Source organism: Sarcophilus harrisii, chromosome 5 (assembly GCF_902635505.1).
Source record: "Sarcophilus harrisii chromosome 5, mSarHar1.11, whole genome shotgun sequence".
In the NCBI taxonomy this organism is placed as follows: domain Eukaryota; kingdom Metazoa; phylum Chordata; class Mammalia; order Dasyuromorphia; family Dasyuridae; genus Sarcophilus; species Sarcophilus harrisii.
Window position 1 is genome coordinate 178,776,986 of NC_045430.1, and position 26,644 is coordinate 178,803,629.

The window sequence follows — 26,644 nt, forward strand, 5'->3', positions numbered from 1 at the left end:
GGGGAGCGGGGCCCGCCGGGGCGACGCTCTATCCCCGCGGCCCGAGCTCGGTGGCTCCGCCGGGCTCCTGCCCCGGGACTGTGCCCAAAGTCCGAGGACAAGCTTGCGGGCTCCGGGGGCGGCGGGCGGCGCGTGCGCAGCGGCGCCGGGCCGGGCATGGACGGCGCTCGGCTCCGGGGCCGGACCTGAGCTCAGGTGAGCGGCGCCCGGGGCTGTGAGAGGGGCGGCCGCCGGGAGCGCTCCCGGAATACTGCTGGCCCCGCGGCGGGAGGGACGGGGCCGCGCCCTGGGAAAGCGGGAGTCCCGGCGCCCTCTGGCCCGAGCGTCAGTGCCCGAGGTCCGCGGGCGGCAGACCGGGGCTTCTGCGGGGAGGCGGCGCCGAGCTGGTGTGGCGTCACGCGGGGCCGGCCGGCCGGAGCGCCCTCGGACCTCCGTGCGCCGCCACCTGCGGGAGCCAGATGGCCCCGCGGGCCCCGGGGGCTGAGACAGCCCGCCGCCTGCCGCGCTGCCCCGGTCCTCTCCCTTTGCTCCCCTCCCCGCCCCTCTCCTCTCCCCTGCTCCCTTTGCTCCCTCCCCGCCCCTCTCCTCTCCCCTGCTCCCCTCCCCGCCCCTCTCCTCTCCCCTGCTCCCTTTGCTCCCTCCCCCGCCCCTCTCTCTCCCCTGCTCCCTCCCCCGCCCTCTCCTCTCCCCTGCTCCCTTTGCTCCCTCCCCCGCCCCCTCTCCTCTCCCCTGCTCCCCTTGCTCCCTCCCCGCCCCCCTCTCCTCCCCTGCTCCCCTCCCCCGCCCCCTCCTCTCCCCTGCTCCCTTTGCTCCCCTCCCCCGCCCCCTCTCCTCTCCTCCCGCCCCCCGCCCCCCTCTCCTCTCCTCCCGCCCCCTGCCCCCGCTCCTCTCCCCCTGCTCCTCTCCCCGTCTGTCCCTGTTCTCCCGAGCTCCCCTATCGGTTGGCAGCACCCCCCCTGCCTGCTCCCGTTCCCCTCTGCTCCCTCCTTCTTCTTGCACTCCCGACCTCGCCTTGCTCCCTTTTCTCTGTGCCCCCTTCTCTTCTTTCCTCCCCGTCCTCTTCTCCCTCGCCCTCTACCTCTTTCCCTTTACCCCCCCTTCCTCTTCCTTCTTTCTTTCCGGCTCTCTCCTTTCCTTGTCACCTGGTCTGGGACAGCTACTCTTCCTGGGTGGGTCCCGTCCCCGGGCAAAACTGTCTGGCAGGGCAAGGGGCGTGGGATCGGAACGGCGCCAATGAGGGCGGCGAACGTTACGAACTTTTGGGGGTACTGTGCAGGGTTACAGTAACGCCGGTTATTCAGGGCCCTGCGCGGACTAGATACTTGCAGTCCATTTGTTGAATCAGCAAGTACTTAACTAAGTTCCTCCAAGGGGCAAGAGACTGGGGGATACAAGGTGACAAAGGAAGCCGTCTCTGCCTTCCTGTGGGGAAGGGTAGAAACGGCGCAAAGTAATTTGAGGGGGGGAAGAAGCACTGACAGCAGCTCAGAGAAAACTGATTGGAAGAGGTGGCTTTTGACGACCCTGAAAGGGGGAAAAATTCGAGAGCTGCGCTGAGAAAGGGAGGAATCGTTCAGGTTTGGAAGGTTTGCCTGGTTGAGAGAGGACGCAGAAAATGAAATGTCAGTTAGGTGTGCTGGTAAATTTCTACAGCTGCTGGCTCTCTGGGGAAAAAAAAGGTTTTGGAAATTTATTCTGCACTGTTAACATTTTTCCCATCACTTTCTTAAGTCTAGACAATCAACAAAACAGTTAAGCCCAGCACTGACTTGTAGCAGTTCTGAGTTGTAAATATTTGCATTGAAAAATGTAATAGTTACAAAGCCCTGATTGTAGGAATGACTAGAATGAAGTTTGTCTCGGACCTAGAATCCATATAATGTGAAATAAAGGTGGAAAGGCAAGTTAGGGTTATCTTTGAGAAAATAGGGAATCACTGAAGACTTTTCAAAGGGGAGAGGACTGCCATGGTCCTCCCTGTACTTTAGGAAAATATTTGTACAGGATGGGTCGGAGGGGTGAGGTGAGGTCCTGGAATTCAGAAAACCACAGAAGAGGCTGTTTCAATAATTGGAGAGGCTTCGTACAAAAATAAGGCAGTGTATTCCTGGACAAATGAACCAGGCTCTCAGCTCCTGGCTACTCGAAAGTTGCAGAGGAATTGTCTATCTACCTTGGAAGATGGGCCCTTCCTACATAGATCTGGCAAAACAAATAGCAAAAATCAAACCAACCTCCTGGCTACTCGAAAGTTGCAGAGAAATTGTCTATCTACCTTGGAAGATGGGCCCTTCCTACATAGATCTGGCAAAAACAAATAGCAAAAATCAAACCAACAACCTCAAAAACAATATTCTAGAACAAAGGCTATGAGGACTTGAACCCAGGTAGTGGCCATGTGGGGAGAAACAGATTCAGGAGCTGTTGTGGTAGAATTGATGGGACTTGGTAACTTGACTGAATAGGGGGACAGGGAAGAGTCTTGAGATTCTAAGGTACCTACCTGGTGGTTTGGGGAGCTGATGGCACCCAGAAGTAGAAAATCGCAGTGGCTATGGAGGAAATTACAACCATAGAGAAGGAATTTCAGAGTTTAAGATCATGGAGGAGGAATGGTTTTGGTGGTGGTGAAGTCTTAGGAGTGAGCACTCTGGGTCATGGGAGTTAAAGAAGTTGATGAATTGGAGCACAAGGGTGTTTGAGATCATAGGAATGCCAATATTGAAGCCATCAAAGATTGACTTGACAGAGCCTGGAATGGAATAGAAGTTTGGGGGCAGGCTGGGGCAATGAGTTCCATTTAACACATGGAATTTGAAGTAGCCAAGGGATATCTGGGTAGAGATGTCTCCTGGCATTAAGGATGAGAGAAGTGGAGGATCAAAGCAATTAAATGGTTTCCCAATAATAAGTGGAATTAACTTGAGGAAATGTTAATTAAACCTATGGAAGCTAAGGAAAAGAGCAAAGAGAAGGTATACTGATTGTTCCTTAGGAAATAGTCACGACCAGTAATCTTTAAAAGTGAGCTTGTGAAGGAAGAGACACAAGACTATAGCTTGAGGGGATGGTAGGCTAGGGAAGTCTTTTTAAAGGCTAGATGAGATCTGAGTAGGTTGGTAGCTGGGAAGGAGGAGATTGAATTTGGGAAGTGGGGTGGGAAAGAATGATCCATCAGGCAAAGCTGAGGAGGAGATTGGATCAAAAGCAAAATTAGAAACCATTAGCCAAGTAAGAGGATCAGTTCTTTCTCAGAGACTGGAGCAATGCAGAAGACTGGTAAAATATAGGGGAGAGGAGAGATTTTGCAATAGATCTAGTAGCTTTTCCCAGTAAACCTCTGGGGGGGTAGAGAAAACTGGAAAAGATTTGGAATATTCAATATGAGGAGTGTCCTCTAGAGATGAATTTTAAAAATTGCCAAAGGGGTTAGGGAGTGCAGTTGGGATTACATAACATTAATTTTTAGAAGAAGATAGGTCTATTCCTTGTGTGATACCAGTCATGTTTACCACCTTGGGTTTGGATTCTGGAAGTAACTCAGGGATGAGGATTAGCAAATATGAATGGAAGAAGAAGGGGGCAAGAGAGTTAAGGAGTTCCAGGGTAGAAAACAGTGTATAATTGAACTGTAAAAAAAAAAAAAAAAAAAAAAAAAAAAAGAAAGAAAAGAAAGAAAAAGGAAAGAGCTGGGTAGAGTGGGAAGAACAGAGAGAGATGGAGAAACTGGAGCTTGTAGTGAAGGGATGAGAATGAAGACTAGTTGAAAAGAGAGGGGGTCTAGGGAGTTCTGGCTAAGGAGGAAGTTATGACCATAGAGAAGGAATTTCAGAGTTTAAGAGCATAGAGAAGGAATGGTTTTAGGTTGTGCTTAGGTTTTTAGGTTGAGCACTCTGAGGGGTAAATGGAACTATAGGTCATGGGAATTCAAGAAGCTAATGAATTGGAGGACCGGGGTGTTTGAGGTCACAGGAATGTCAATATTGAAGCCATCAAGGGCTGATTTGGCAGAGCCTGGAATGGAAGGAGGAGTGACCTGGAGGCTGGTAGATATTTGTCCATTGCAGAAGTCAGGTCAATGATGGAGGCAGAATATGGGTCACCTCCTTCTTCTCTGACTGTTGTATCTCTTTGGATCTCTCCCCTTTGGAGGATTGCTGCAGACACCAGTCAGTTAATAGTTAGGGGGTTGCAATACTAAAGAATGGGGCAATGTGAGGTTGTCTTCAGGGAACTGACATTTTCAGTTTTGATAGGGAAGTCACAAACATACATGTCAAAGCATAGGGGGATCATAATGACAACGTGGCCTCCCCTCCCCTCCTCTCCCTTTCACTTCTAGTGATTTTCTTGGGGTTCACATGATAAGGTAGATTGGCTTCTTGTCTGTATTGGCGTGATTTTGTCCTTCTTATAAATTGGGGAAACTAAGACAGTTTCATGATTACACCAGAGCTATTCTCTGAGGCTTTTGACTTAAGGAGCAGGGATGATTTTATTTTTGTTTCTGTAGTTTCCACTCCCACCCCCAATTCCATTGACATGGCCATGGTGTTTAACTCTTTGGGACTCCACTGGGGGTTTTCTTGGCAGAGATACTGGAGTGTTTGCCATTTCCTTCTCCAGCTCATTTTACAGATGAAAAAAACTGAGACAGATGGGGTTAAGTGACTTGCCCAGGGTCACAGAGCTAGTTAAGTGTCCTGTCCTGTATTGATTTGTGGCGCAGTGCTTTATCCATTGTGCTACTCAGCAGTCAGAGGAATTTTCTCTTGGATTGTTCCAAGTATCAGCTCTGCCTTTGGGAAATCCTAAGAAACACTGTGAATAGCATAAACTTCAGCAGAGAAAGGACAGCCACTATGTAATCCACTGCCCAGACCTCCCCTAGAGATTAGTTATTCACTGGGGAATTGAATAGCAGCCAACTCTGTAAGTGAGTAACTTGTTTTTGTCATATTTTCTCAAATCATAGCATGAATAATTAGATGGAGAACACAAACTCTTCACTTCTATCTCAGAATTTCGGGTTTCCTTCAGGAATCAGTTCAAACACCACCTTTACATAAGACTTTTCCTTATCTCTTTCAACCTCAAATGATAGTGCTTCTCTCTCTTAATTTCCTTCCTTCCTCTTTCTCTTCTTCTTCTTCCTTTTCTTCCTCTCTCCCTCCCTCTCTCCTTCCCTCCCTCCCTTCCTCTCTCCTTTTCTTCCTTCCTTCCTTCCTTCCTTCCTTCCTTCCTTCCTTCCTTCCTTCCTTCCTTCCTTCCTTCCTTCCTATCCTCCCTCTCTCCCTCCTCTTTCTTCCCCCCTTCCCTCTTCCCTGGCTAGACTCCTTGAGATCAGGACTAGATTACTTTTTGCCTTTATATCCCAAGCCCCTAACATAGTGCCTGGTACATAGTAGATGTTTACTAAATGCTTGTTGATTGATTGGAATGTGATAGGGCAGTGGTTTTCAAAGTATTGTCATCAGACACTGGGGTGCTTAGAATCCTCCATGGGTTGTCATCATAATTGTTTTCATAGTAGTATTAAAATATTATTTGTCTATTAAAATACTTCTTTGCCAACTACATATCTGTAGGAAGCCAGATTTTCTTCAAGTACTTCATTTGAAACCACATTTTGCAATAGATTGAAGTCAGAAACAGTTATCATCCAGCTGTGTTCTGTTAAGCCAGACTTTCAAGAAATTTGCAAAAATATGTAAAACAATGATACTCTTCTCATTTTTTTAATTTGAGAAAATACAATTGTTTTTAATAAAAATATTTTTAAAGTTTACTTGTAATGAGTTTGATATCCTAAAATGAATTAATAAATAGTCTAAAATGTATGTTTTAATTTTGAATATGGTAAATATTGACAGTTATATGCACATAGAAGCTCTTTGGGGAGCCTCAAAAATTTTCAAGAATATAAAAGGATTCCCAGATTGAAAGATTGGAGAATAGCTGACATAAGGCCTGAATATATGGAATGGAGCTCTCATTTTAAAATCATTCAACCATTTTTATCTTTTTCCTTTTAGCAAATATATTATCTGTTAATGGAGCATGTGAGGGAATGGAAGGAGAGATTTATGAATTCATAAAGTAAATTGAAGGGGAAAGAATACTTTTTCCTCTTTGGAAGACTTGGTAAAATGCAATTGAGGAGGTTCAAAAAATATTTCTATTCAGTCCTTTAACTTTAAGCAAATAGGTCCATCTCTCTTGAGAGCTTGACATTGAAGAAAGAGACTCTAGGATCAGATGGCCTGAGTTTAAATTTTCCTGTCTCTCTGACCTTGAGCAAGTCATTTAGCCTCTGTTTCCTTTGCCTCAGTTTCCTCAGTCTGTAAAATGACGTGGACTAGGTGACTAGCTCTGGAACTGTGGTTCTGAAGCAGGTTTATAGTTTGTTTGTTTGGATTTTTAAAATCAAGCTTTCAGAGGCAGCCACAAATAGCCCAGTAAGGCAGATCTCTGTCTCACCTCAGCATAGAGGAGGCAAAGAAAAGTACATTAATGCATATATAATACATGTACATTAATAAAAATACATTACCTGCCACAGGCTTCAGAGCTGTTCCTTGCCTGGGTCTGTGGTCAGCCTCCTCCCAGCCTTCCTAGGGAGGGGTGCTGCGGGTAGTCACCTCGGTACGGGGCTCATCCCGGGTCTCTGGTCTCCCCCCAGGATGAAGGAGTGGTGGATCCAGGTGGGCCTCCTGGGCATCCCCCTTCTTGCTGTCTACCTGCACATCCCTCCCCCCCAGCTCTCCCCAGAACTTCACTCCTGGAAAGCTTCTGGCAGGTTCTTCACATACAAGGACAGGAACATCTTCTACCAAGGTGAGGCTTGGGATGGGAACTGGTCAGATGGGATGCTTATGACAAAGGGATGCAGCTGCAGGGCTCCCAGCAGAGCCACCAAGAAGTTCCTTGTGGTGGCCCGCAGCTTCCCTCTGTACCTCTGCTGTCAACATTGTTCAAGGGTGAATTTGTTTACATTCTTTTGCTTTTATTGAGACTTGTGGTTTCATTAGTGTAGGAAGAGAACTCTCAATGAGAAGAAACAACAGGTGTTTAATAAGCATTTATTTAAGTGAATTATCAAGGTTGTTGTTGTTTTTTAATAAGACATATATTTAATTGACATAAAGAACTTATATAATGACATTCTCTCTACCAGTGCAGCATCTGCTTGTTGTCTGAGTGAATATATAATGGGTTTTAATATTATTTTTCAATGGAAGAATTTTGAAAGGATATAATCTTTAATTTCAACTTGCCCAGAGTCACACAGCAGTGTGTACCCTAGACTTGCTGACTCTGAAGCATGCCCTTTATCCAGGGACATTGGAATGACAGGAACGGGGTTTGAATCTCAGCACCTTACATACCAATGGAAGGAATTACAGTAGATGACTCTAAGGTTTCTTCCAGCTCATAGTCCTGTGATTGTGACTCGGAACATTGTTGGCTTCCTTTCATAATCCATTCCAGATCTGTCATCCATTAATTTATCCCAATACTCTTGGAACCTCTTCATATTTTCAGGTCATGCTTCCTTTGGGGATAAGAAGTCCCTTAAATTTACTGTGTGAAGGAATACCTAACTTTAATTTTTTTAAATTTAGCCTTTTAGTTGAAAGGGAGTCCTTATGAGATATGCTGCAGTTTAAGTAAAGAAATCCAATATTCTCCATAATCATGACTGCCATGCTATTATAGACTTAAAATTCTAGGCTTTAATTATTTGGTCATGATATTATCCCCCTCTGCCTCCTCACTGTGTGTGTGTGTGTGTGTGTGTGTGTGTGTGTGTGTGTGTGTGTGTGTGTGAATATTATTCTTCAAGACTAGCATTCATTTATCATCCATCAAACATTCATTAAGTACCTGCCATATGCCAGGCCCTGGGGAGATAAAGGCAGTAAATAAGACAGTTCCTGGTCTCAAGTAGCTTACATTTTATGGGCAGGAATTAATATGTGTACAAGGAAATACTATATATAAAATATATATCTGTCTACACTATAATACTATATATATGCTGTATGTATATAGTATATATATATAGCAAATACTATATATACGTATCTATATCTATATCTTTCTAGCTCTCCTGCTAGTGCAATGTGGATGGAATGTGAGACCTGTAGTCAGGAAAACTTGAGTTCAATTCCAGCTTCAGACACTTAGTAATTGTGTGACCCTGGCCAAGTCACTTACCCACTGCCTGCCTCAGTTTCCTCATCTGTAAAATGTGGACAGTACCTCCCAGGTTGTTTTGAGAATAAAATGAACTAGTATTTGTAAATACTAGTTCACTCTCTCCCTCAGTTTCTTCTCCCCAACCATCTCTTCTCCCCTCACTTCCTGACCTCTTTTTCTTTCCTTTTCTCACTTCTCTTTCTCTCTTCTGCTTCCTCTTCCTGCCTCTGTCTTCTCTGCTCTCTCCCCGACTTCTCCTCTCCCTCTCCTTTTTTTTCTCTTCCCCTTTCCTCTCTCTCCTTCCTTTTTACCTTTTTCTCTGTTTCTCCCTTTCTCTTCCTTTCCCTCTTTGACACACTCTCTCTCTCGTATATTTTGTCTTTGCTATTTCTTTATACTATCTTCATACAGGTTATATTTTGTCTTGTTTCTGTCTCTCTCTGTGTGTCTCTGTCTCTGTCTGTTTTTCTCTTTCTGCCTGTCTTTCTTTGTTTCTGTACATCTGTCTTGTCTTTGTCTCTCTCTGTCTTTCTCTCTCCCTCCCTCCCTTCTTCCCCTCCCCATAATAATGGTCTGGATGTACCATGGAGCTTTCCCAGGGCCGGAGGTTCTTGTCCACTTGGACACATTTCCCCCCCTTTCTCATCTGCTTTGTCTTCCTTTTTTTTTTTTTTTTTTTTTTTTTTTTAAGTTCTCAGCTTCTTGGAGGTTTCTTGGCAGGTAGGGAAGTCCCAAGTACCTTGGGATCAGAATGGCTCCCAAGAATGTAGCTTCCTTGAGTATAGAGATCATTTCATTCTCTAGCAGTACTTGCGTAAATTATGAAAAATTTATAGGATGTCAGATGAATGAATTTCTCATCCTGTGATGTCCATGAAATATCCCAAGGCTGGAAGGACTCTTTAAAGAAGACTTTTTACCAAAGGCCATATTGCTAAAAACTTTTTTAGATAGGCACCACGTGATTATGCATTAAATTCTGGAAGTGAAGTCAGGAAGACCTTCATCCGACACTAGCTGGGGGACTGTGGTCCAATCACTTAACTTTTCTACCGCTGTTCTCCTCATCAGGAATATGGAGATAATAATGCCTGTGGTACCTATCCCACCAGGTTGCCTGTGCAACTCAAATTAGACCTTTAAGTCTACCTTTGTGTCAGCTATTGATCTCCAGACAGGTTACAGAGAAACTTTGTAGCATAGATTAGTCCCAGTTATGTTTGTGAGTGTGTATAAATATGTGTTTAAATCTGTATGTATTTATATATGTACATTAAAAAATCTCTATTATATATACATTTTGTTCAGTCATGTTTTTCAGTTGTGTCCGATTCTTTATAATCCCATTTGGGGTTTTTTGTGGTAAACAAAGTAGTTTGCCAATTCTTCCTCCAGCTCATTTTACAAATGAGGAAACTGAGGCAAACAAAGTTTGGGAGCTTGACATTGGAGAAAGAGACTCTAGGGTTAGATGGCCTGAGTTTAAATTTTCCTGTCTCTGTGACCTTGAACAAGTCATTTGGCCTCCGTTTCCTTTGCCTCAGTTTCCTCAGTCTGTAAAATGAGGTGGACTAGGTGACCAGCTCTGGAACTGTGGTTCTGATGCAGGTTTATGGTTTGTTTGTTTGGATTTTTAAAATCAAGCTTTTAGAGGCAGCCACATCGTCCTTAGGGTTGAGCAGCTAAGCAGATATTAATGTCTCTTTTTTATCGGCATTTCCATTTATAAAAATCACATCAGTTTCTGATGTTAAGCCATTTGACAGTGGCCAGGAATTTAGGGGCAAGAACTTCATTTTCTGGGTCTTCAGTAGTTGTGGCTTATTTCCAGGATGATGGTTAAAGGCAGTGGGCAGGAAGAGTGAGAGAGCAAGAGAAGGGAGAGAGAGCAATGTACATATAATGTATATATTAAAATGCTAGCTATCCTATATACACATACATATGTGTACATATATAAACATATACATACATTAGCATTTACATAACATTTAAGGTTTGCAAACCATTTTAGAGATATTTCCTTTTGTCCTCACAACAATCATGGGAGGTAGGTGCTGTTGTTTTCTCCATTTTACAGATGAAGAAACTGAAGCAGCTGAGGCTAGTAAGTATCTGATAGTTCATATTTGAATTCGAGTCTTCCTGACTTCAGCCTGGCATTCTTTTCTGTATAGACAATAGTGAGGTACACATCTTTCACCTTCTCTCCCCTCACCTTTCTCTCTTGTTCTCTTCCCACATCCTTCTATCTGGTTCCTTTCCCATTCCTCACTTATCACCTTCTCTGTTTCTCCCTATTTGCCATCTAACTCATGTTCTCTTTTCCCTCCCTCCCTTCTTCCCCTCTTATCTCTCATTATAGAAATACAAAAGCCTTAGCAACTCAGTGTTTTCTTTGAATGTGAAGTCCCCAGTGAAATCCCTGTCCCATGGCCCAGAATACTCATCATTGTGTGTGCCTTGTGCTGATAAATGTATTTTTTTTTTCCCTTTTTCACCTGGAACCTACTAACAAATGTCTCTATAGAAGCCCGGGGTGACCCCAGGACAGGCTTTTCTTGTGCTAAGGCTGTGTATTAGCTAGTTGATTGTGTGTTCAGTCAGTTTCTTCTACAGTTCATCTGAGGTTATGTTACATAATTATCTTTGAGGCTTAGGAGGTCAGAATCAAGAAAGAAAGATATTTTTAAAAGAAGTTCTTTATAGTAAAACTGAAAAAAATGGAAGCAGTTTGTCCTGAACTCTCTCATCTTTCCTACTCCAACCTACAAATCCTTCTCTATCAGGGTTCTTAACCTTTGTGGGGAATTATGGACCCCTTGAAGTCTGGAAAAGCCTGTATACCTCTTCTCTGAATAGCATTTTTAAATGTACAAAATAAAATACATAGAATTATAAATGAAGCTAGTTATATTGAAATATAATTATCAAATTTTTTTTAAATGGTCACAGACCTCAGGTTAAAAGTCCCTTATATACATCTTCAATCCTTTCTTCTGCTGTTTGTCCTTGGTGGCCAGCTCTTCTCCATCACACGGCTAATACCATTACAAGCACTATTGAGCTGATCCATTCCTGTCTCCTCCCATCAATACCTCTCTCACCTCCCACCTATCTCTGTCTCTCAGTAATCTCAGCTTACATAGGTAAGGCTTCCTCCCTGATGCCTAAAATTGGGCTCCTTTTTCCACAAAGCACTTCCCTTCACCTTGCCCCACATTCAATGTCTCAAGGGCCTAGAGCTCCATTCCTATGCCCTTTTTCACCCCTGGCTTGCCTCCTGACCTCCCCACTCCACTGGAGCTTTCCCTCCTGAGGTTCCAGGGATCTCCCAAATGCTAAATCTGATGGCCTTTTCCAAGTCTTCTCCTTCCACTCTCTCTGTAACCCTAGACACCTTCAGCTCCTTCCTTTTGAATGTGGGCCCCTCCTTTGCCTTTCCTTTTCTCTCTGCTGCCCCAGTTTGTTTTATTTTCTTCACCATCTCATTTAGAAGATCATCATCCATCTGCTGCCTCCTTATTGTGCTCATCTAAGCCTGTATCTTGGCCCTCCCTCTGGCTTCTCTATTTTCTTGTGAACTTCTGAAGGCTTCATCATTCACAGACAGAAATCTCCCTCTTGTCCTCCCTCCATGTTTTTTCTCCTCTCTCTTTCTCTTATGCCCCCTTCCTCCTGTAACCTCTGTCCCCTTCTCTTTCTCTCCTTTTCTCCCTCTCCTTTCTCTGTTTTTTCTCCATTTTCTCCCTCTGTTCCCTCTCCTTCTACCCCTTTTCATATACCCTCTTTCTCCTCCCTTTTTTTCTTCTTCCCTCTCTCCTCGTCCTCTTTCTTCCTCCCTACCTTCTTTTCCTCTCCCTCTCCTCCTCCCCCTTTCTTCCTTTTTCCATTCTCTCACTCCTCCATGTCTCTGCCTCTATCTTCCTATCTTTTTCTCCCTCTCTTTCCCCCTTTCCTCCCCTCTCCCCTCTGGCTCTCTCCCTCTCCCCCTTCTATACATTCTCTCTCTCCTTCCCCCTTCACTCCGCCATGTCTCTGTCTCTCTCCTTCTCCTCTCCTTCCATCCTCTCCATTCTCTCTCTCCTTCCCCCTTCACTCCTCCATGTCTTTGCCTCTGTCTCTCCCTCCCTTCTTCCCTTTCTCCACACAAACACATCCCATCCATCCCTTATCTCTCCCCTGGATTGGCTCTGTGACTTCCATGCAGATAGTTGTCCCATGGATGGTCCTATCATCTTTCCCCTCCCCACCCTCTCCTGGACTTCCCAGGCCCTTCCCCGCCCCAGCCTGTGACCTCAGGGCTGTGCTGGATCCCTCCTTTGCCCTCACTGCATCTCTGTCCGTGGCTGCCTCCGTGCCCTGCTCCCTCTCCTGTCTGCTGCCTCTGGCCACTGGAACAGCCTGCCACCCCCTCTGTCTGGCCCACCGGGGCTTTCTAATTAGCACCCTCACCTCCAGTGTCAATATTACAGCCTGTTCTCTCTCAGCTGTCAGGTTAAGCACGTGTCTGACCATGTAAGCCCCTCTACCCATAGCTAATTTCTTGTGGCTCCCTGTCACCTCCTGGATCAAATAGAAAATCTGTTGGGTTTCCTGCTTTTCTGGTCTGTCCCACCACTCCCCTCCCATGAGGCTGACATTGTGGCCCTGTCCTTTTGGCTGTTCCTCAGGCCAGACCTCCCTCTCCTCTTCTGTGTGCCTTTACCGTGACCCCCTCCCGAGCCTGCCAGGTGGTCCCTGCCCCCTCTGACTTCCAGCCTCCCTGGCTTCCTCCAAGGCTCAGCTTTCCATCTTGAACCGTTCTTTTGGCCCCTGAAGCTCAGCATTTCTATGGACTCTGAGACCCTGCATGGGCAGATGCCAGGGATTGCCCCCCCCCGGGGTTAGATGGGATTGACCAGCATGAGCAGCTCCCCGGCCTTTCCTGAGCTCACTTCTTAAGCTTACCCAGAAGAAAGCCTGACTTCTCAGGGTGGTGAATGTTGGTAGTAGTTTTGGAATCAGAGGCTCGAGTTCAGAAGCCTTCAGACCCTTACTAGCTGTGTAAGCCTACACTGGATAAGTCACTTAACTTCTGGCTCTGCTTTCTCATTTGTAAAATGGAGATAATAGTAGTATCCACCTTTCAGGGTTGTGGGGGGAGGCATCAAGTGAAGTACCTGTAAAGGGCTTTGCAAACCCTGAAAAGCTTCTCAAATGTGGTTGTCATTTCAGTCCTGTCCAGCTCTCCAGGACCCCATTTGGGGTTTTCTTGGCAGAGATAGTGCAGCGGTTTGCCATTTCTTTTCCCACCTCATTCTACAGATAAGGAAACTGAGGCAGACAGGGTCACGCAGTTAGTGGGTGTGTGAGCCCCTATTCCTTGTTTCAGGCCCAACACTCTATCCACCATGCTTTTCAACTGCCCTATACAAATATTAATTGTTGTTCTCATCATGATTTTCATGTGTTTGGTGCCTGGTGTTGGAGTCTACAGCTGATCTGGTACCTCTGGTTTCCTAAGGCTCAGGATTTCAGGAAGACAAGCAGACTCTTGTCAGAGCAATTTCATAACACATTTCCAGTCATTATTTGCATACATGGCAAGCCAACTCCAAATTCTATTCATTAATGGAGGAAGAGGAAAGCCATATATTGAATGCTATCCTGAACTTGCCAATAACAAATCTGCATTTATTTCTAAATATTCTGACATTTAGACTCTTTGTTGGTTCAAAGATAATCCCTGTATCCCCACCTTGTTTTAAATTGTGGCAATTGCATTGGGTTCATGGTTGCTTTGTGGGATTTCCACCTGACCCCTTCTTCCCTTATCTCTTTTTTCTCAGACTCATGGGGTGCAGTTGGGAGCTCAGAAATAGTGGTGCTTTTACACGGCTTTCCAACCTCTAGCTACGACTGGTGCAAGGTGAGATGAGAGAAACCCAGGGTCAAGGAAACTGACTCCTGAGCCTGCACACTAAGGTGGTCAAAACAACAAAAACCAAACCAAATCCGAGGATGCCCATGTCTATTTGGACACTTTGTAGACAATGGATGAAAAAGATTCTTTTTTCAAAGTATAGTTCTCTGATCTTTTCATTAACAACCATTAATCACAAATCTGTCTCATATAGAAATCTATATTGAGCAGTTAATCAAAAAGCATTAATTGAGCATGTACTGTGTGCCAGATGCTATGTGCGCTCATCGGCTGGGAATACAAAGTAAAAAATGAAAGCTCAAAAAGAGCTTCCATTCTACCTGGGAAACAAGCATACCAATTACCAAATATGAAATAAATGCTAAATAATTTTGTGGGGTAGAGGATGGTGCTTGAGTTTAGCATTGGGGGTCGGGGGCAGGGTCTAGAAGGGTAGGAGGAGATGGAGAGTTGTTCTTACCACCGGCTTTCATTCTGATGATGGTAGCAGTCGGGGTAGTGGAAGGACTGCTGGGTTCAAAACCTTTAGCCTATTCTCAGGCCCTTTCCTCATGAGGAAAAAGGAACTGACTCTGGTTCTTGGATAAGTCTCAGAAGTATGGGTGCCATTTTAGCCCTTACTAAATAGTAATAATAAAATAGCTAGCACTTACAGAGTGCTTACTGCATGTTAGGCACTGTGCTAAGAGCTTAATAAGGATCTTAATTTGATCTTCACCACAGCCCTTGGAGTTGGGTGCTGGTATGATCCCCATTTTGCAGATGAGGAAACTAAGGCAGTGGCTAAATAACTTGCACTGGGTCATAGAGCTACTGAATGTCTGAGTCTGTATTTGAATTGAGCTCTTCCTGAAATGGGCTTGACCCTCTATCCATTGCTAAGAAGTAGCGTGCCCTTCACCCATCAGTCCATGAACATAGAGGGGCAGTTGGGGAAGCCGCCTTCAGTGGGAAGAGGGAGACAGTGAATTTGCATGACTAGATTCCAGTTTCATTTACTCATTCTTTCCTTTAGCTCTGTTGTTCAACAGAAGACTAGAAAACTCAGAGGTCTTGAGTTTTAAGCCCAGCTCTGTCATCAGCTCCTTTTAAAACTCAGGGCAAATTGTTCTTCCCTTCTATGGAATGGTTATAAGAGAAGTATTAATAGTCCCGTCATTCAGATGGTCCCAAAAGCTACTGCCCAGACCAAGAGGGTTGGGAATTACTTAATGGGAAAATGGTGGACTCTATTTCCTACAGAGGGAAACCTTAGGAATTAAGCTGCTCCCAGGAAGGGGCTCTGCTTGGTCACCTGAATTATGGGAGGGCCTGGTAGGTCTGTAAGATGGGGATATCGCTTTTGGGCTGCTCATGCCTCTGTCTCTCTCACAGATCTGGGAAGGCCTGACCCAGAGGTTTCACCGGGTGATTGCCCTTGATTTCCTAGGTTTTGGCTTCAGTGACAAACCAGTAAGTGGGATCTGTGGAGGACATTTACCAAGTATGGTTCCCAGTGGAAGACTCACACTCATGCTTTTTTTCCCCCTCTTTGCAGAGACCCCATAATTACTCCATCTTTGAGCAGGCCAGCATTGTGGAGGGGCTGCTGGGACATCTGGGACTTCAGAACCAGAGAATTAACCTTCTCTCTCATGACTATGGGGATACCGTGGCTCAGGAGCTGCTTTACAGGTCAGTGAAGTGATCAGCCTCCTCACCCTCTCCTTTCTGTGTGCTTTCAGAGAAAAGTAGAACCCTTCACACTACTGGACAGTTTGCCTTGGCTGCTCTACTGACCTGAGCCTTCTGCTCCTGCTTTGCTCATTCTTTCATTCAGTAAGCAATGCTGGGTGCGGTGGATAGGGTGTCAGACCTGCAGTGAGGAAGCCTCACATTTTGAGGTTCAAATCTGACTACAGACTCTGTGTGACCCTGGGCAAATCACTTAACTCTGTTTGCCTCAATTTCCTCATCTGTAAATGAGCTGGAGAAAGAAATGGCAAACCACTCCAGTATCTCTGCCAAGAAAACCCCAAATGGAACTGAACATGACTGAAGGGACTTAACAAAGTACAATGCACTTGTGCTTGGAGGGCAGGGAGAGAGATGGTAGAATCCCCGCTGCTAGAGTCTAGCACATGGAACATATAATTTCTTCTCTTTTATAGCTAATCATTTCTACTTTGAATCATGGTTATTGGATCATGTGCTTTTCCTTGCATTGTAGTAAACACTCAAGGCTGGGATCAGTGCCTTGTTTTGTATGCTGCTCCCTGGATACCTAGCACAGTGTTGTGCACATAGTAGGACACAAAGTGCTTGCAGAAGGAATGGAATTGAATGGTTTTCCCTTTCCTTATCCCTAGGTACAAGCATAATCGGACTGGTCGGGTTCTCATCAACAGCCTTTGTCTGTCAAATGGAGGTAACTGCCTGGAGTTAGCAAGGATGAAAACTGGGGGATGGCCTAGCTTGGCCAGGTTGTGGCCTAGAAAGCTGGATGTCTCAAGATGCAGAAGATGCAAGAACTTAGATCTTCCTTAGGTGAAATCAAAATCAGTTTCATGATTGAAAGTTCAATGTTCCCAGAATACTCTCTGCCAGACATGTTCAGTTCAATTTAATAACCATTTATTAAACAGCCTACTATGTACAAGACATAGAAAAGGAACAGTAGAAGGGATAACAACGTCCCTGTTTGATGCATTCTTTTGACCAGGAGATGATTGTTGGGAATTGAAAGGGAAAGGAGTTCCATTGACTTGAGAATTCATTTTTGCTTCTTTAGGAGTAAAGTACTTGCTACTTACTTACAATTTGTTTTAAGATTTATTGTTTATTTTTCATGTTAAACATTTTTTTTTGAGTTCCAAATTCTTTCCCACCCCTTACTCACCAAGGAGGCAAGCAATCTATCAGTTAGAGAACAATTTTCAATATGTTTCAACAAACACAAATACCTACCGTGTGTAGTGTGGTGGAAATGCAAAGATGTAAAAGGGAATTGTTCTTGTCATCCCAGATCTCACAGTATGGTGGATGGATAAGATGCCCATCTTCGCAATACAGGTTACTTTGTGGTTGGAATAGGGAAAACCATTTGCAGAGGAGGTATGGACTTCTTCAGAAGGTAGCACCTTGGTCACCTGATTTGGATCTTGAGGGTAGATCTTGGGGGATGGGCTCCTCCAACCCAACCCTTTGAGTTCATAGATGAGAAAGCTGAGACCTACAGCACCAAGTGACTTGCCTAGGGCCACCGACCTGATGAGTGGGAGCAGAGATTCACGCCTGTTGTTTCCCTTCCATGCCTGGGGTCTTTTCTTTAAGCTACATGGCCTTTGACAAGTAGTTTGTGGTAGAGTTGGGAGGGTCCGTCTGAAGCCTTTGTTTTACAGCTGAGGCAGGTGCCAGAACTGGGGTACATGGGGGGAATCTGATGGGGGATGGCTTTTGCACCAGTGTTTGGTGTCTGGGGACAGCAGGTTCTTCATCATCTCAAGGAGAAACGGGGAAATAGAAAGCACCTCTTCCTCCTAGGTTTTGTATATACTAGAAAACATATGTTTTACAACAGAAATGATGACGACTGCCTATTATGTACTAGGCACTGTGCTAAAGTACTATTTTACCCCCACAACAACTCTGGGATACTGCTAATATCCCCATTTCACAGATGGGAAAACTGAAGCCAACAAGGATTAAATGACTCACCAGTAAGTGTCCAAGGCCACATTTGAGCTCGGGTCTTCCCGACTAAAGGCCTAGTGCTGTTAATCTTACGGACACAGTGGGAGATGGGCGTCCACTTGGAGGGACAGCAGTCCCTAGAAAAGAATGAAACATAGAACGCAGCGCTGGTCTCCGAAGCAGGCTGAGGAGTCTTCAGTGAACTCCTTTTGCTCCTTGGGAGTCTCTTCATCCAAAACAGAGGAAAGTAACCTGCTCTCTCTGTCTTGCTAAAGAGACCAGAGGAAGTTAAAATGTCATCTCTAATGAGAGTGACATAATTGATTGTAAAATATTTAGGAGATCTCTGAAGGTAACCCTAGTTTTTATTTATTTTTAAAATTTTTGTTTCTCAGTGAAATGCTCTAAGGGGAGGAATCAGGGGAAAATGGGTGGGTGGTGCCAAGAGAAGTGTGGACTTTCATTTGAGCTGAAGTTGTTGGTGAGTGACTAAGAGAAAGTTTTCTGCCTCTCTTGCAGGTATCTTTCCTGAGACTCACCATCCCACCTTACTCCAGAAGGTTGGCCAGTCCACTGGGTGAATCTTTAATCTGAGACTCTGTTTTTACAGAGTTGAGTCTTGTGGGGTCCTTTGTAAAGGCCTGTGGTCTCTCTCATGATGGATAGATGTTAGTGAGATTACTTCCTTCCCTTGAGAAGGAAGGGCAGCTTCCATGATGCTCATCTTTCACCTTAGGCAGGCACTTTTGGACAAACACTGTATTCCATTTCCTTTCTTCTTTTTCTTCTGGAAATGGCTTGTATGAAGACCTGCGTAGATTTTGCTTTTATCATAAACATTTTATTTTAATATTTCTATATTTGGGCAAGAGCATTGGAAAATTTAAAAGACAAATGAAATGCAAAATGAAGACAAGAGATTGTAAATAGTTGCATGTATCAAGTTTCTCCTATTAATTCCTAACTTTTAGTTAAAAGGAACTAATATTGACAAAAGTGTTCACATCCCAAATTTTTGTAATCTCTCCTTGGCCTTTTCTGTCTCTCTAGCATGGATTTTTTGCTGTTAGTTTTTAAGAGGTTCTTAACTTGAGGTTCAGAAACATGAGTATGATCGATTTTATTTGTTAATCCTGCTGTACATTTAAAAACATGATTCTGAAAGTGAATCCATAGGCTTCATCAGATTGCCAAAGGAGTCTATGACTTCAAAAAAAGAACTCCTGTTTTAACTACATGATGTGTATTTTGTTCATTGGAGTTCGCTTTCGTCTCTATTCCTTCATAGAAGTCTTTTCATATTTGTTTGAGTTCTTCATAATTGCTTGTTATGATGGAACATTGCAGATCATATGCTATTAACCTATACAGAATCACTGTAGGAAAAAAACAGACTCTAAAAATCCCCATGGTCTGCCATTTTGCTTATAGATGCATTATTCTACTCAGTTTTTGCCCCAAAAGAGCACGAGATGAGAGAGGAATCAGCTGGTCCCTCACAAGCAGTCTCAGACCCTGGGTGTGTTTCAGAATGGGAGCCAGCTGCCGAGTGAGATCCTGCAGTTTCCCACTTCATCACCAGACTTTCCTTAGGGTGACATATAATAAAGCAAAGACATATTCATTCTGCTTAGACTGGTAGAGTGATGAAAGAGAGAGACTTAATTGTCCTTCCTATCCTTCCTGGTCATCTTGGAGGTCCCCTGCTAATTGCTCCAGGGACTCTAGCTTCCTGATAAATCATATGAGAAGAAACAGTTATGTGGGGTTAAGGGGATCATCTTCTAAAATCATCATACTTAGGTGTCAGGCTCCTTTGAGAATATATTTTCCCTAACAATCAGTTTTCCTGCCAACTAAATCTTTACCAGTTTTCCCCTCATTCCCTATTTGAGAAGTTCTGGCCCCAGTCTTTTACTGATCAGTAGCTAAGTTGGGAGGGGGCAGAGTATAGTGAAAAGTGAAATTTATATTCCATTGTTTCCATGACAACCACCTCAGATCCAATTGTTCCCTGAGACTGCCTTCTTCAAAGAACTCCTATATTCAGTACACCTATTTAAAGATACTGTAGTAATAATTATCATTTACATAGCATCTGAAGATTTGCAAAGCACTTTTATGTATGTGATCTCATTGATTCTCCTAACAACCCTGGGAAGTAGGTGCTATTAATATCCCTATTTTACAGATGAAAAAATTGAGGCACATGGGTGAGTCATATAGCTACTATGTGTTCTAGAAAGACTTTGAACTCGGGTCTCTCAAATTCAGGATTCTTTATCTACTGTGACATTTAGCTGATAGTCTACTTTATGAGGGATTTTAAGGTTAACTTTGCCAAAGTTCCACTTTCACCTCTCTTTAGAGTCTAACTCTCTTATAAGGGGGTATTATTCCATTGCATTTGTTCAGCCCTTTTTCAGTTGTTGGGTACTTTAGATCATTTCTAGTTTTTTGGGGTTTTTTTTGATCTTACAAATAATGTTGCTGTGAATATTTTTGTACATACGTGTACCTTTATCATCTTTTTAATAATGTCTGTTGGCTACAGAAGTAGGACTGCTTGGTCGAAGAGAGTATGCCCATTTTTGTAATTTTCTTTATAATTTTATATTATCTCCAAAAAAGTTGGACCAATTTGCAACTGCTGCATCAAGTGAATGGGCTTGTGGCTTAGGGTTTTTTCACCAGTGATGCTAATGTGAGTTGGTTTTCTTATTATCTTTGCCAATTTGACGAGTGCCAGCTGGAACCTCAGAGTGGTCTTAATGTCTCAAGTTTTTGAACATTTTTTCATGTGGATGAGTTCATTTGTCTTTACCCTGATAAAATATCCTTTGTTTGAGAGTGAGATTTTTTTGGGGGGATGAATGTGTAGATGAATGTCTGTGGCTTATGTAAGAAAGCCCTATACTTGAGCCCAATGGACTCCTCATCCAAATTCAGGTTCAACTTGGAATTTGAGTGTCCAAGAGCCAAGTCCGAGAGCAGGGATTCTGGAACTGGGATCCATGGATAGATTTCAGAGAGGTGTGAACTTAAATGGAAAAGAAAAATTATATCTTTATTTCAGTGTAATTGGTTTCTTTTGTAATCCTGTATATTTTATGCATTTAACAAACCTGATTCTGTGAAAGGGTCCATGGGCTTCATCAGACTGCCATGAACCCTCTTAGAGTGAGTTTGAAATAGGCTGTTCTTTCTCCAAGGGAAGAAGGAAAGAAATGTCATTTTTCAGATATAGAGAGGCTTAGCTCAAATCCTTTTTGTCCCTGGCAAAGAGGCTGAGGTTCCCAATGCCCTGATAAAAAGTCCCCTTGTCCTGTTTTGTTTCATTTCATATTATTCTCTCTTTTTTTTAAACCTACAGCTGCTTAAAGATGGAGGCCTGATATCTCCCATTCTCACTCGCCTGATGAATTTCTTCTTCTTTGCTAGGGGGTGAGTTGCTCGGTGCCTGAACACTGCTTTTTGGGAAGCATTAGAGTCAAAAATACTGCCAATCTCAATCTTGGGCCTTAGTGGTAGGGCTGGAAAGTTCATAATCTGGGAGGTAAGGGGTCGGGTATAAATGGCCAGATCTAGTTCCTTCTTCCCTCAGCTCAGCAGCTGCTTCCAAGGACTCATCCACTGCTTTGAGGAGCAGAGAGCTGAGACACTTGTGGGGAGGCTGCTTTGGACTGGTTTGCATTTTCAGGAGAGTAAAGATGCTCCCAAATCTCTCCCCCCCAATGCAGGGAGTGACCCAAAGTGGTAACTAGATAGTGTGTGCACTGTGCAATGGTCTTGAAACTAATATTGGAAGTTTTACTCATACCTACTTACCCACCCTCTCAATTTTGGGGGATCTTTCAGCCTTGCGGTGGTCTTTGGACCATACACACGACCCTCAGAAGCTGAGATGTGGGACATGTGGGCTGGGATTCGAACCAATGATGGCAATCTGGTCATTGACAGGTAAAAGATGCACTTTCACTTTAGTATCAGACGTTTTACTAAAGGGAAAATGGCTTCTCCTCTTCCACCTCCACTCTGTTCCCTGGATGGCTTATATCTTGTCACAGGAGGAATACCACTTATTAGTTTGATTTTACATTCATTTGAGAAGCTGCTAGAAAAGAGAGAAAATGGGAACAGAAGGACTCTTGATCTGGAGGCCTTCGTGGCCAAAGACAATTTAACTAAGCAGTTGCCAATTCTAATTTCAGTATGGTCTGGAACTTTGCACCTAACCTTTAGCAAAGTCTTGTTCCTCTCTACATAATTGCTAATATTAACCACTTAAAAAGGTTTTATATCCTTGAGAACTTGCTGTCCCTGCTCAAGTGTTATCACATTGTAATTTCTTCAACCACTGGGGCTGAGGATATTGCCACAGCTAGCCTATGGGGGTCTGTCCAGACCCTATGTCTGGATACAGATCAGAATTTGGCAGGGTTCAGAGAGGATGTTGAAAATCTGGACATTCCAGAGACTAGGCTTCGTTTTCTGCTAGTGAGTTCAATGTGGCTTCTACCTTGTCTTGTTATCTCCAAGTTCTAACTGATGTCTATGTTGGAAATTACAAGGTACAGGCTATTTTCCACATGGGATCTATAAGTGTGAAGGTTGTTTTTAACATGAGATAGTATAATTTTTTTCTAAGTGGGAAAGAGAAAGTATTTATACTAAGAACTGATGATCCATGTTCACCTATATGCCATCTTGGAGCTGAGAAGAAAAGGGATCCACACTAGAAATTAGTCTCTTTTGCTAATACTGGAAAGGTTTCTTTTCCCTGTTTTCTAGATATGAGTTGAGTCATACAGAATTGTGCTCATAATAAAATGGAAGGAGGAGGTTAGGGGTGTCTAAGACTATTAAGTTCCCTTCAAATAGTATCTTTTTCCTTAAAAGCCTATGACTCTAAATGGTCATGGGCATAGATGATCATCTTCTGAGTGTCTGTATTGACCCAACTGAAAAAAAATGGGAAGGATCTGTTTTCCAAAGAGCATGGGATGAGACAGTATGTTTTTCATTGCATCCCTGATGAGTAATAGTTGTCACTTTTCATATTTATCACGTTGAGTTCAATCAGATCTGTGCCTTGATATCTTTCTGGAACCACTGAATTTTGATATTATTAAGTAACTGTTTGGTTCTGAAGTTTAACAGGAATAAATGTGGCAGATGGGGGCAAATGCCAACTTTCCCTAAGATCTAACAATCTAAAATGCCTTGTTGTCTATGTTAGGCCTTGTGGTCTCACTAGAGTGTGGGTTTCCTTGGCTCACACACCAACTCTCACTAATCTGTCCCTGAAGTCTCTTAGAGTACATCAACCAGAGGAAGAAGCATCGAGACCGCTGGGTAGGGGCTCTCGCCTCCATGGCAGTTCCTCGTAAGTGTTCCCTCATTGTCTCTGTTAAATTTTAGGTCTTAAAGTGAAGCATCCCACCTGCAGGGAAATCAGACAGGTCCTCAAGAGTTCAAAATGAGATGGTAACCCAATACCAGGAAACAAATATACTCTTTTGTAAACTGAAACTAAGAAGATACAACAGCAAAGTACTGTTGGGAATTAAGAAACCAAAAAGTGGAAGAGTCTCTCCACTGCTGATCACTGATAATTAGGGTTATTAGAATATGTCTGGATTTTGCTATCCTCCTGTCACTGAATCATATATTGTGTCTCCTCTAATTTGAGTATGAGCTTCTTTAAAGCAGGGACAATCTCAATTTTCTATTTGTATTCCCAGGATTTAGCACAGTGCTTGGCACAAATATGTGCTCATAAATGCTTTTTTATTTATTTACTCATTAGGGTTATTAAAATAGATAATTATTTTGAGTGGCAGCCATGGGATACAGACTTAGCTGGGGCAAGGATTAGTCTCTTCAGCTATATATATATATACATACTTAAAAATTAATTAAATCAAGCAAACCCAGCCTCTCTAGGGTTGCCTTATTAAATACATAGTAGCATTCAACAATGATTTACATGTCCAACTATTCTAGTGATATGTTAAAATGTTTAAATATTAAATTAAATATTAAATAATATTAATGTTGAATTTTTGAAAAGAATCAGAACTCTACAAAGAGGAGATATTCAGATACAGAATAGACTACTGGAGGGGAGAAGTATTATGAATGAGCCACATGGTTAGCTGCCTCATTGCTAGAAGCTTCTTTGCAATCTATTTAATAAAAGATAGTGAGTTACCTTTCTTTTCTGGAGGGCAAGAAGAATAGGCCAAGAATGACATACTGTACTGAGGGCAGTTTTTGTTCTGGTTTGGGTTTTTGAAATGGGGGGTCAAGAGAATGCTTCTAACCCTTTACCTGTTCCTTTCCAGTTCATTTCATCTATGGGCCATTAGATCCAGTGAATCCTCATCCAGAATTTATGAATCTGTACAGGTAAGCGGCTCTTGGGAAAAGCTGTGTGCCAGCCAGGTTCGGGTGCAGAGAGAACAAAGCTGATGTTCCATCAGATGTGTCTTACATTCCCTGGTTGGTTCATGAAGGAGAAGTAAGTTAGGGCTTGAATAGTGATACTCCTCACATTAAATCCAACGGTGCTTGGAAAAAACAAAATAGAATTCCCTTGGCTGATATCGCATGTCTCCATGAACACATCTTGCTTAAATAGGAAAACTGTTGTGGGTTAGCTGTGGAATATTGGCAGGTAAAGTTTGTTTGTAGTCAAGTGCAACATGCTAGTAACTTGAGCCTATCAGGCTGCAAGGGGAAACGGAGGATAATTTTCCTCTGATTAATGTACTCCTTCTCCAAGTTATTTGGAGTGGGTGGGACTGTTTTGTGACTCGGGTTAGTCCAGTTATAAGAAACAATGTATTTGTGATCAGATCAAGTTTTAAAGTTTAAAACAAATAATTCTTTTAATTGTTACTCCTGCTATATAACCCAGGAAAGTAACTGATGCCTTCCTTACCTCATCCCCAGCTCAAAGCTATCCTACGTTGAAGAAATGGGTTTTATTCCTGTGTGGAAATTTGTTGTAGGTTTAATTTTTTTTAAGCTGTTGCTTATTGGAACATCCAAGCTCAGCTTGAACATTTCACCTCTACATTCTTTTTCAATAGGAAAATGTTACCCCAGTCCACAGTGTCGATTCTGGATGACCACATTAGCCACTATCCACAGCTTGAGGATCCTATGGGTTTTCTGAATGCATATTTGAACTTCATCAACTCTTTCTGAAGGAGGAAGAATTGTTTTCCTTGCTTTATTTCCTTTTCAGTCTTAGTTTCAAATTAGGAACTGATGCCTCAAAGAGGGATCATAACTATATCCCATCACTAAACAATACCCTGAAGTAACACCATGAGCTTCAACGGGTTTTATCTCGTGTCCCATCCACTTCCTGTTCAGGCTGTCGATCAAAAAGACTTGGTAATGTCTTCATGTTAGAGATTCTAATCGACCCTCCCAAATCTTTCAAACAAAAAGCCAGCAACATTCTTTTATACAAAAGGTTTTAAAGTTATGGACTCTTAGAATTTGAAGATGCCACTTTCAATCCCAATTACATAATCCTGCAATATGCAACTTCTCTTAAACTATATGCTTGCAAGTTCTATAACCAACATGTAGCATCACAGCAAGCCAGATTCTCTGTTTTGGTCATGCTTTTGGATTTCTTTTACCATCTTGTTAAAGTGTAATTTATAGTTGAAGTACATCTTACAGACTTATATTTCATTTGTAAGTATTTTTTTTTTATAAAGATACTAAACCAGCAAGTTATGTTCTGTGGCTGAGTAGTGAATCTAATGAATTATTAAATATGATTAATTTTTGTATGTCAAATTAAATCCTGTTTTCAGAGTTACCTAAAATTTTGAGGCATGAAGGATCAATAATGTCTGTGAAAAGAACTACTTCTATCGGCTGATATGTAGGCGAGATTCTCAGCTGATTGCTGTCTGTTTATACCTCAGTGTTTAGAAGGATATTTCAAAAGATGTGTCCTTATCCTGCAAAGGGATTTTCACCCAAGCCAATCTGCTCTGTTGAATTCCTTTTATGAAGAATGCTCAAGTGGCCTTCCCTCTTAGCCTGGTTTTTCCTGTTTAACAGAAAGAATTTGTAGAAAGTTCTGAAAGGCCTTTCAAAGCAAATGGTGCTGAATCTTGTTGTTAGCTACAGTTGCAATGTCTCAGTGAAGCAGGAACATTCGTTATTTTAAAGTCTTTTTATTAGCAACTTCAAGTATAACAAATTTTGAAACTGGAATAATTGTTTATTTTCTATTAATAAAAATGAATTTTGACAAAAGTGGACTCTGGATTCCTCCCCACCACTTCGGTTACACAAGTTCTCAACTCCACCAGGCGCTTTTGGACACAATAAGTTAGAGCAAGGAATGTAAAGAAGTTGAGCAGTTGGAGTAAAAACAACGTGCATAAGAACAGACACAAGGACAGACGTTTGCTTAGTAGATCTGCCTAGACATTTACTTTCCAAAATCATGAAAAAAGCCAACTGACTGGAGAGTGCATTAATTACAAAGCTTAGATAAAAATTTATCCAACTGAAGCTAAGATAACATCAACAGGTGTTTCCTCTTTGCTTCTCACAGTCACCTGCATGGTCACTCCATCTCCTAAGGCCAATCTAGACCTCACCAGTAAGTCGTAGCCGCCTCTGTATACACCTGAGAAAAATCAAGAAAACCAGATGGGGTAGTCAGAACAAACTGACTGCTTTTATAAAGACAAGTATAAATTTTTTTATGCAGGGAAACTAAATGTTATCTACATGGTTCAAATGCTTTTTAAGGCTCCTTCTAGCTTATAGAAATGGGCAGGCAATCAACACTTACTGCTT

The 26,644-nt window shown here is 42.9% G+C and overlaps 2 protein-coding genes across 4 annotated transcripts in view; one reads left to right on the plus strand and one right to left on the minus strand.

Annotated features, from left to right (window-relative positions):
• The first annotated feature begins 127 nt into the window (after positions 1-127).
• On the plus strand, positions 128-26,277 carry MEST. 2 transcript variants are annotated; one of them, XM_031939071.1, is made up of 12 exons: positions 128-195; positions 6,683-6,837; positions 14,034-14,113; positions 15,503-15,580; positions 15,666-15,802; positions 16,477-16,535; positions 18,320-18,360; positions 21,174-21,244; positions 21,659-21,760; positions 23,040-23,186; positions 24,148-24,211; positions 24,898-26,277. In XM_031939071.1, exons 2-12 carry the CDS (start codon positions 6,684-6,686, stop codon positions 24,934-24,936), a joined length of 972 nt encoding a protein of 323 aa, XP_031794931.1. In that variant the 5' UTR covers positions 128-195; position 6,683; the 3' UTR covers positions 24,937-26,277. The 2 variants fall into 2 exon arrangements, with proteins under 2 accessions (XP_031794931.1, XP_031794930.1); XM_031939070.1 differs by having other exon boundaries at positions 23,110-23,186.
• Positions 25,995-26,644, minus strand: part of COPG2 (COPI coat complex subunit gamma 2) — a 38,034-nt gene continuing 37,384 nt past the window's right edge. For both annotated transcript variants that reach the window (XM_031939062.1, XM_012551045.3), the window contains exon 24: positions 25,995-26,471. In XM_031939062.1, coding sequence (XP_031794922.1) covers positions 26,341-26,471 — 131 coding nt within the window. In that variant the 3' untranslated portion in view covers positions 25,995-26,340. The remainder of the gene's footprint in view (positions 26,472-26,644) is intronic.

Bases quoted from the DNA above. Each gene is read 5' to 3' on its own strand.
- MEST (XM_031939070.1), top strand. From the start codon at position 6,684: ATGAAGGAGTGGTGGATCCAGGTGGGCCTCCTGGGCATCCCCCTTCTT. The intron at 15,581-15,665 runs GTAAGTGGGATC...CCCTCTTTGCAG, and splicing joins TTGGCTTCAGTGACAAACCA to AGACCCCATAATTACTCCAT. The intron at 21,761-23,109 runs GTAAAAGATGCA...CTGTCCCTGAAG, and splicing joins GGCAATCTGGTCATTGACAG to TCTCTTAGAGTACATCAACC.